General features: G+C 37.5%; 1 protein-coding gene across 5 annotated transcripts in view; it reads left to right on the top strand.

Moving 5' to 3' along the window:
• Window positions 1–1,865: 1,865 nt before the first annotated feature.
• Window positions 1,866–10,472, top strand: part of Nbr (exonuclease mut-7 homolog) — a 311,108-nt gene continuing 302,501 nt past the window's right edge. For 2 of the 5 annotated variants that reach the window (XM_067145734.2, XM_067145731.2), the window contains exons 1-2: window positions 1,866–2,044; window positions 5,796–5,959. In XM_067145734.2, the coding sequence (XP_067001835.2) occupies window positions 5,812–5,959 (148 nt within the window). In that variant the 5' untranslated portion in view covers window positions 1,866–2,044; window positions 5,796–5,811. Of the gene's footprint in view, window positions 2,045–2,069; window positions 2,251–2,281; window positions 2,435–4,231; window positions 4,257–5,795; window positions 5,960–10,472 lie in introns of those variants that run through there. The other 3 variants (XM_068227278.1, XM_067145733.2, XM_067145732.2) reach the window with 3 other exon arrangements.

Below are 10,472 nucleotides of genomic sequence, written 5' to 3'. Positions count from 1 at the left end.
CGTTTTTTTGCCGAATTGCATTAATATGATGTTTCCACGAGGGCTTATCATCAAATATGATACCGAGGTATGTGTGTTGAAGTGAGAAGGGAACTAGAAATTCATCAAGTATTAAGGGGGAGTAGTCATACGATCTCTTGTGCGTAAAAAGCATTGCTGTGCATTTAGGAATTGATAGAGTTAGACCATGGGTATCCAACCACTTAATTACGTCACGCATTACACTAGCTAAGATCCTCCTGCATTCAGGGATGCTATCATGGGAGATATATATAGTAAAATAATCAGCGTAAGGCAAAACTCTAGCGTATGTTGAAATTATCTGTTCTAATTCACGCATATAAAAAGTAAATAGAACACCTCTTAAAACGTCCCCCTGTGGTAAACCGGTCGAAGTCTGTCTACCCTCAAGTGGAGTATGTAGTGTTTTAACGGTAAGGGTGCGGTATGTAAGTAATTGATATAAAAGTAATATGAACTTATACGGAAATCCATCTGATCCAAGTTTTTCCCATAGTAAATGTAAGAGGACTGAATCATATGCACCTTTGATATCTAAAAATAGAGCAATTGTACTATGTTTGCGATATCTAGCTAACAAAAGATCAACGATGAAAATATTAAGGGGGTCTTGTGTACACCTTCCTTTAAGGAAAGCATATTGTGATTTGGGTATGAGGTGATAATATTCCATAATCCAGACCAAACGATTTAATAGTATTTTTAGGAATGTTTTTCTTACACATGAACCCAACACGATTCCTCTATAACGCGCCGGGTTGGTTGGCGTTTTTCCAGGTTTAAGTATTGGTATAAGATGATAGATGTTCCATTCTGTAGGGATATTTCCAGCAGCTAAGATATTATTAAAATATTCGAGTATTATCTTATGGGTTGAAGATGGCAACAATTGAAGCATAGCATAGGTTATTGAATCTGGACCGGGAGCAGAACTTGTCGAAGATATAAGTGTTTGAGTTAATTCATGAAGTTGAATAGGTTGTAATAAAGTTGAATATAGAGTAGATTGGGAAACATTTTGAGGAAAAGGGAAGGGAACGGTATAATCTGGAGTAAGAGGAATGAGAAACGGATCTGAGCTACAGGTCTGGCACTGCTGCTAGCACACTGTAGAGTGCGTTTAAGTCACCCGTTGTGGGCCATGTCAATGAATATTGAATTTTCAACATATTAGGTCGTGTTACGTACATGTAGTACGTGTTGAAGAGATGTTAAGTAGTAGTACGTGTAGTACGTGTTGAAGAGATGTTAAGTACGTAACACGACCTAATACGTTGGAAGTCTGTTTCGATTACAATGCGGTCGTGATTTTTCAATATTCAATTAAAATCCTTGTTCAGGACGAAGTTACAGCAAGAAATCACTTTGTTCTTGTTTCCATAAAATTTCTGCTCGAAGTACGAAAAGGTGCACAAGAATATCACAAATACCAAGATTTGTAAACACTAAAAAAAAATATTATCACCACACTATACAATAAAAAATTAACTCACTAGCGCATAACTATCAGATCCCAATATCAAGCCAACAAGCACTTCATTGCGAACACATTGCCAACATTTACGACAGCAAAACCATATAAATAAAACTGGAAATGCGGCAATTTGCGGTATACACCTTCCTGTCAATGGGTAGTAGGCCAGCGCTCCAGCGGCATTACGGTGAAACGTTCCGATTACAGCTTTATTTGTGCTTCACAAGCGATTGTCATGGGCGGTATAAAGAGCTCAGCGAGTGATCCAGTTGGCCGTGGCAACGCAGACGACTCGATACCTCCTGACGACTGCTTGTTGGCGAACCTGATGGTTGTCATGGAATACAATATATTCCTTGGAATAAAAGCACGTTGTTCGTATATGTTGTGTTGGGTGTAATTCGTAAACAGATATTATTGACAGGAAGATGTATTTTTTCTTACCCCTTTTATATTACTGTTTCTTTCCACTCTAAATTATTTTATAGTCCCTATAAGTAGGGGGGAGGTTCAGGAAAGGCCCTTTCTGAAATTGGTGCGAATATTTCGGTAAGGAAAATAGACCACTAAAAGAGACATTTAAACGTCATAAATTGTCTGCAATTCTACCCTGTTACTTGGAATGCATTAGCAGTTGTATATTTATGTCCGTCCATTCCTCGGGAGTTCTTGATCTCGCTTAATTGGACCATCGTGGCTTGTACATTTTTCTGACCACTGCTCCGTTCCCATGTTCTCGAGGACTGTACAGTAATGTATGCATCTCTTATCTTTCGAAGTGTATTTTTTCAGCGTTTTGATCTTTGGTTCTGGGGGCTCCCGGTTCGATACCCTGTAGGTCTGAGGGATTTTAATCTTAAAAAAACATTACTTGAACATGGCTCGTACACTTATAACTTACTGCCAGTTTTAGGACAAATGCCTGTTTCTTTTAAAACAGTAAGCAGTGAAATCGTTTTTATTTATGTCTAATTCTTATAATCATTGTGTAAAAAAATATCGTTGATGGATTTAATTTTGGTGTGTATAGTTAAATGTCAGTTTGGACTATAATTTCTGGAAGACTTTGGAGAGATAGTATGAACTAGTGTTATTCTCGCAGGTGAATCGAAAAATATACCATGCAATTTTTCACCCAGTTTTAGAGTTAATTTTCAGGTGTGTGCATTGTATTGATCCTAGGCTCAGCTTATTTTAAAATTTGAGATCCTAATCCCATCCTTCAAAATTCTGCATTACAATTTAGCTCACCAGACTCTGACAAATAAAGAAACTGAATCTGTACAAACTGTAAATATCAGACCTTCATGGTAAAAGTAAAGGGAAATAAACTGTCCTATATATAGGAGAGTTATAAATAGTGGGCACATTTACTGTTACAAGTATCTGGCTCCATGGCTGAGTTGTCAGCATCTTGATCTTTAGTCCTTGCGGTTTCCAGTTTGATTGCCAGTAGGCTTGAGGGAATTTTATTCTTAAAATAGTTACTGCCATTGGTTCGGAGACTGGTTGTTTTAAGTGCTCCCCAGCATTCCTGCTACTCTCACACCACACCAAACATAACACTATTTTCTACCACAGTAACACACCGTTGCCCATACATGGCAGATGCTGCCCGCTGTCAGAGGGTCTGGTTTACAACGCCTGCACCAGTCTAGCAGTTCTTCTTCTTCTTCTGTGAATCTGTCTTGAGACAGGTATCAACTGGACAGCCTCCATGATTATCCTGAGCATCTTGTTTCAGTTGTTCATAGCTTCTCCCTTGTTTGATATCTGTTAACATTCCAAACCTTCTTCTTCCTCTTCCTTTTCTTCCATCTATTTTTCTTTGTATCACCCTCTGTTGAAGACAATTTCTACATAGTATGTGACCCAACCACGATGTTTTCTTCTTCCTTATTTTCATCAGGTGTCTCATCTCTCCTTTTCTTAGCACTTCATCATTTCTCACTTTATCTGTCCACTTCACTTTTCCATTCTTCTCCACAACCATATTTCAAAACTTTCCCAATAGTCTGATTTTTTCTTTCTTAATGTCCATGTTTCAGCTCCATATGACACTACAGTACACTCCATACAAAACACTTTGCAAACCTCTTTCTTAAATCAGTAGCTGCACAGAATTAAATACTGTGTAGCTTTGTTTAAAGGTTGGTAAATTACCTTGCTTGATGATTGGTGACCATTTCTTTGAAGTTTCTGGAATAAACTTGTGTTTTGTTGTCTTTTATCTCCGTTTATTCATGAACTTCTTTTGTTTTTACCTACTTTTATTGATGAACTTCATAGAGTAGTAATTTTGATTTCTTGTATGACAGCAGATTGGCTACTTTAACCCTAGAAACTTAACAATAAGCCTCACAGACGTACACGCAATTCAAGTTTCAGAAAGAAAATATAATTGAATTAACCTCTATACTTGGTGATGTGGTTAACACAAAGAACCTTGGAGAAAAGAAACATAGGAGACAGTACAGACGTTGTTTGTGCCATGTACGCCTTGGAAGCGTATAGTTACCAATAAGCGTTAAATTTCCTTGTTACCATTCTAGGGTTAAAGCATTTAGTAGTATTGAATTCTGTTGTCACAGAGATAAGTTAGACTGATATTGATGAAATCTAGCAACAAAATTGACAGGAGTAGATTCATACATTATACTAAGACCAACATTGTTGAAATATATTAACAAAATTGACAGGAGTAGATTCATACATTATACTCCTGAAATGGAAGTCAACTGCGGACCAGCTGAGTGTCAAGGTCAGTTCTCCTGTTCAACAAGTCCTCATACAAGAGTGAAACTTTGTAGAGTACCTGTAGTAATATTCCATGCAAGTATTAAACTATATCTATTAAATAAGAGACTCAAAGCCTTTTTATTCAAACTGGTCCCAACTCTGTGGGGCCCATGTCCCTCTAGCCCCTCCCGCCTCCCAAAATATTTTGGTGGGTATGTGCCTTCCAAATTAGGCAATTAAGTGAATGAAGACCCTGCTTTCGGAATTGTTGAAGTTCGTTAGATTCATACGAATGATCCGTATATCAACTTCTGTTGCAGAAAGATTGTTTTCAAGTCTTAAGAGACTGAAGAACTACCCCTGCACCTGAACCATTTTGCAGTCCTGCGTGTCATTGTGACATCAATTTTATAACCATTGACTTCATTTCTAAGGCACAGATATGTAAGTCCACCTTTGCTGTAAAAATAAAAACTGAATTTTATTTATGAGCCAACCAGTCTATTACTTTCATTATACCAACATAAATAATAATAATTCTAAAGCAAATGAATTAATGGAAAAACTGTATTCATTTCTGTTTATTTGTTCGGATGTTTTCTGTTAACAAGATTACGGAGATTACAGCTAAGACCCATCACTTGAGACTGAAAGCTAAGCCTAAGGAATGGGATGAGATCCGGGCTTGCTTGGGTCCCCCGAATGTGTTATTAAAGTTGGTAAGTTATGTCTATTTAAACTGAAGAACAGAGAACTTCTGTATCGTAAAAGGAGCTAGAGAACAAATAGTGAATATCAGATAATTTGTAGAAAAAGCTCACGAATTTAGTGTTAAAACATTGTTTTGTTGAGTGTTTGTATGGATAATTCATTTTATGGCAGGTAATGACAAGGATAGGTACACCAAAACATATTGTAAATATGATGAAAACTGAGCGAGTTGGCCATATGGTTAGGGTCGCGCAGCTGTGAGCTTGCATTCAGCAGATAGCGGGTTCGAATCACACCATCGTCAGCCCTGAAGATGGTTTTCGATGGTTTCCCATTTTCACACCTGGCAAATGTTGGGGCTGTACCCTAATTAAAGTTATGACCACTACCTTTCCATCCTTCTGTTGCCAACATCTTCCATGTATTAGTGCAACATTAAACAAGTAGAAAAGTATGTGATTAAAAGAGAATTCAATATCAGGACTGATGTATAGAAGTGCTTTGTTATTAATGTTCAGTTTTGTATTTTTCTTTGGCGAGTAAGTGGCTGCACGGTTTGGGTCACGTAACCTGCATTCGGGAAATAATGAGTTTGAACCCTGCTGTCGGCTTGTCGGCACTCCTGAAGATTATTTTCAGTGGTTTCCCATTTTGACACCAAGCAGATACTGGGGCTATACCTTAATTAAGGCCATGGTTGCTTCCTTCCCACTCCTAGCCCTTTCCTATACCATCGTTACCATAAGACCTAAATCTGTGTTGGTATGAAGTAAAAAATATACCAAAAAGCCTGCATTATTTTGTTATGTAATGTTGCTTAATAAAAATACCTATTTTCTTTTTGTTTTAGATTTTTTTTTTGTGAGATGGCACATCAGTCAAGAGGATGGTGTAATGGATCCCATTCAACCGACAGGTCATTTGACCTGGAAAAATGTTATAGAGAGCCAGAGTTTCCTCTCGATGATGCTATTCTTGAATGGCTCAATCATCTGAAGTATGTGTGGGGAACTTGTAAGTAATATTTTCTGGTCATACTGAATATTTGTTTATTTTAAGAATGCAATTAAGATGCTAGTTTTCCATGGTTCTTCGTTTTAATGTAGGTGAGTGCTAGCATGGTGTTAGTGAAAAAAACATTACAATCACCACAAGCCAGACTTTTTATGCATTAAGTACACAAAGCTATTGAGCATATTATCTTAAACACTGTAAAATGAAGCAGCAACAATTATTTTTATGCATATAGACCTAAAATAAATTCATTCAACAACAATCATAGATCAGTGTGCTTGCTTGTTGTTTAAAGGGACCTAACATCCAGGTCATCAGCCCCATTGATCAATATATACATACTGTATATAAATATAAGTTGCGACTATTAATAAACGGGACTGATAGCATCTCACACTTCACTTAAATCAATTTCTCTGCCTATACACTACTGTATATGGATCTTCCACTGTTTGTGACAGTGCTATAAGTAATTAATGTCAACCCATGCAGTATCTTTGGCATTTTTGCTTTAGACTCTTCTGTGGACTAAAAATGAGTTCCCTTGATCGTTTTGGGGAGAAGGAAAAATATCACAGTGGGCCAAATCTCTTGAGTATGGAGGATGGTCAAGGATTGGAATGCATATATCGACCAAAAATGTCTACACAGAATGGGTATTGTGAGCTGGTGCTTTGTCCCAATGCAGAATCTGTGTGTTGTTTTTCCAGAGATCTGGCTGCTTCTTCCTCACTCATTCTCTCAGTCTTCCCAAAACCTCAAGATAATAGTGTTGATTAACTTTTTGACCCCCAAGCACCCCCATTCAATCATAATATCCAGAGTATTAAAAAAAGAAAAAAAACCAGCATTTCCTTGCATTTTGACCTGTTCATTCTTCCGTTTTTCATTCTTGGAGAGCCAGGAATCTTCCAGTACATTGCTTGCCGCTTTATTTCAGGATCATATTGAAAGATTCATGTTTTGTCACATGTTATGACTTTTCCCAGAATGTCTTGTTGCTCTTGGATGTTCTGCAAGATGTTGCAGTAGAGCGAATTGCTTTCCTGCTGTCCTTTTGTTCTGGATTGAGATTTCTAGGGACCAGTTTTGAACACACTTTTCTCTTGTTCAATTTGTCATGCAAAATTTCTCTTAAAAGTCTTTTCATCAATGTTCACCATATCTGCTATTATCCTGATACTCAGTTGGTGATCTGCATGCACAATTTCACTAATTTTTTCATCAGTTTATGATGTGATTAGATGACCCGGATGCTCATTATCTTTCACCTCCTCCCAACCCTCACTAAACCTTTCGTGCCACTCTAAACTCGTGTATGTGACATAGAAGAATCTATGTAGAATTCCTTCATTAAGTTAAAGTCCTCTTTGGGCATTTTTCATTTTCACAAGGTATTTCAAATTCACACTCTGCTTGGCTGGCAACTGGGCGAGACAGCATTCATTTCAAACTGAGCTTAAAAGCAGACTAACTGAGACTGCAGAACAAAGCCACCTACACTGGTTCCTGTTCATTCTTGGAGAGCCAGGAATCTTCCAGTGCATTGGTTGCCTCTTTATTCCTCAATGCCCTTTCCCGCTACACCCGTGAAGGCAGAAGAGCAGTCCCGTTTATTAATAACCACACTTTGTATGTACTGAAAATACATATATACATCTTCATTATAGACTGTTATGCCTTTCAGTGTTAAGTCTGCAAGTGCCTGTCAATTAACTACCGGTACACTTCTCCATAACCTTCTGTTTATAACTAGCTCAGTAGCTTCATACAGTTGCACATCTATTTATCATTAAAATCTGAGTAACCATTGTCGCTTTGGTCTCCCTCATTTCCTCCATGGCTGACTTAATTATTCTCTTATATAACCTTTCCTCCTCCAGTTTACCCCACTACCAAAGCTGGTTTGTACATACAACTTTATCCATCAAGTTCTATCTCTACCTTAGCTTTTATCCCCTCATTCTCAGTACCCTTGTGCAATATTTCCATCTGTTTGTACCAGCAGTTATTCTTCGTATTTTCATTTCTGTTACTTCCAACTTACGAATAAGACATCCTCAGTCCATCCAGCTTTCACTCCCATACAGTTAAGTTGGTCTGAAAACAGACCATTGTAAGGATACTGTAGTTTGGTTCAGGAGCTAACTTCTTTCTTACAGAATACCATTGACTGTGTTACAAGCTCATTGCGTTAGCTTTGCTACACCTTGACTTTGTTTCACTTAACATCCTGCGAGAATACACATCCTAAATACTTGGAATAATTCACCTGTTCTAGTTTTGAATTCCTGATGTGACATTCAATCCTTTCATGTTTCTTCCCTACTGACATAACTTTTGTCGTGGGAATACTAATTTTCTTATACATTTTTTAAATGTAGGTAATGCCTTCTAATGACAGTAGCCAGTAAGACTTGGTATACATTCATAAGTTTCTTACGGAATAGTGTAGAATAATAGCTATGCTACAGTTAACTAGACTAAAATGATGGTCCAAAATTTGGCATGACTTTTTCTGTACAGATAGTGCAATTTAATCTCTTAAATTGCCAGGCTTAGTGGCTCAGATGGTCAAGGCACTGGCCTTCTAACCCCAGCTTGGCAGGTTCGATCCTGGCTCAGTCCGGTGGTATGTAAAAGAACTCCTGCGGGACTAAATTCCGGCACCTTGGCGTCTCCAAAGACCGTAAAAGTAGTTAGTGGGACGTAAAGCAAATAACATTATTATTAGTCTCTTAAATTAATGGGTAAGTTAAACTGAAACGCTTCCAAAATTCTTAATTTGGAGTAGTTTCTCGTGTTTCTACCAGGATATTCAACAATTCGATGTTAGCTAAATTTAATTTCTTCTTGAAGTATGGAATGGTGGGGTTATAAATTATCTTCTTTTCATTGTCCACATTACCAGGTTGATCACCATCTAATTCAGTCCGACCCCGCTGTGTAGTGGGCAACGCGTCTGCCTGTCACCCGGCGGCTCCCGGTTCGATTCCCGGCTGGGTCAGGGGTTTTGAATTGTAAATGATTAATATCCCTGGCCTGGGGACTGGGTGTTTGTGTCGTCCTTACCGTTCCTTTCCTCACATTCAACACTCTACAGTTCCTCCATTCCGATTACGTGCTGGTTCATATTACATGTAGGGGTAAAAGACCTCTATAGCATTAAAAAAAAAAAATTCTAATTCAAAGCAAATTGTTGGATCAATAATAAACCCCTGTCTAGTTATGGTACTGTAATCTAGAATGTCAACATGTTGTAGTGACTCATTCCCAGCAACACAAGCGTGTTCCTCAACTTCCCTAACTTTAGTTTTTAGAGCTGCGGCAGTCTTAGATCATACAGTATGATGACGGGCATTTCACAGGAGCATTCCATGGCCGTATTGTCCTACGATGTGTCCAAGGAGTTCATAAAAAGTTATTTTCCTTTATTGGAAAATAGTACCTTGTTCTACGTATTCAATATAATTTCAACTCTACTTTTTCTTGTATTTCAGTTTTAATTACAGATTTCAATCTATAATGTAGACCTCCTTCAGCTATAAGATATTGTTCATGTATATATGTTACTCTGATGATGTACCTTAAAAATCTTGAAAAATCCTCAATAAAAACTGAGTGGGCTGCCTGGCCAAGGCAGTAAAGACATAACTTGGTTCACCCGGAAGGACGTGGGTTCAGTTCCCCGTCAGGAAGTCTGAAAAAAATTAAGAAACAAGATTACCACATCTAGAAGTGCACATGGCCCTGAAGTTCACTCAGCCTACACCAAAAATGAGTACCAGATTAATTCCTGGGGCAAAGACAGCCGGGCGTAGAGCTAACCACTCTACCCCACTAAGTGCCGAGGTTACGGCTAGTGGAAACAGTACAAGATGTCTTCTTACACAGTTCTATCAGTTAAACTTCTGGCAACAATTTATAGAAGGCCAGATATTTTTCCTTGTTGACCAGGCAGTTGTAAAACCAGGCCAACATGATATAGAAGGCTGTGGATGACAAAGTCAAACATTCGACTACGTAGGCAGATTTACAGTCACATGTTTGATTACACATATCTTCTATAATTTTCATTAAATCTAAATGAAATTTGGTACACTCATTTAAAATAATGTAATGAGTTGCTGTGTATGTTTAAGGGACACTCTTGTAATTTTCTCTTAAGTTATTGAAGTATTGATTTTGGTACACATTTTGAGTAAGTTATGACATCAAATTTCAAATTTAAAATATATTAATAATCTACACAAGTATAGAGACTTGAAAGTGCAGTAACACTTTCCTAAATATTTTTGTTGATTTTCTGTAATTTTGTGCACTTGATGGTAATTTTTTCTTATTTTCAAAAAGTAGTTTAATGTATAAATTTTTCTTATTCAACATATTAAAATTCTACTCCACTTCAAGCTTTGTATGGTTGACTGGTGTTCAGAATTGTATGAAATTACATCAAGTAGTTCTTGAGATAATTGTACCTAAAGTATGAAAAATGTGAAATTCAGAAAATCAA

This window comes from Anabrus simplex, chromosome 4 (assembly GCF_040414725.1).
Source record: "Anabrus simplex isolate iqAnaSimp1 chromosome 4, ASM4041472v1, whole genome shotgun sequence".
In the NCBI taxonomy this organism is placed as follows: domain Eukaryota; kingdom Metazoa; phylum Arthropoda; class Insecta; order Orthoptera; family Tettigoniidae; genus Anabrus; species Anabrus simplex.
The sequence above is the reverse complement of the archived record's forward strand: the minus strand, read 5'-3'. Positions and strand labels throughout refer to the sequence as shown.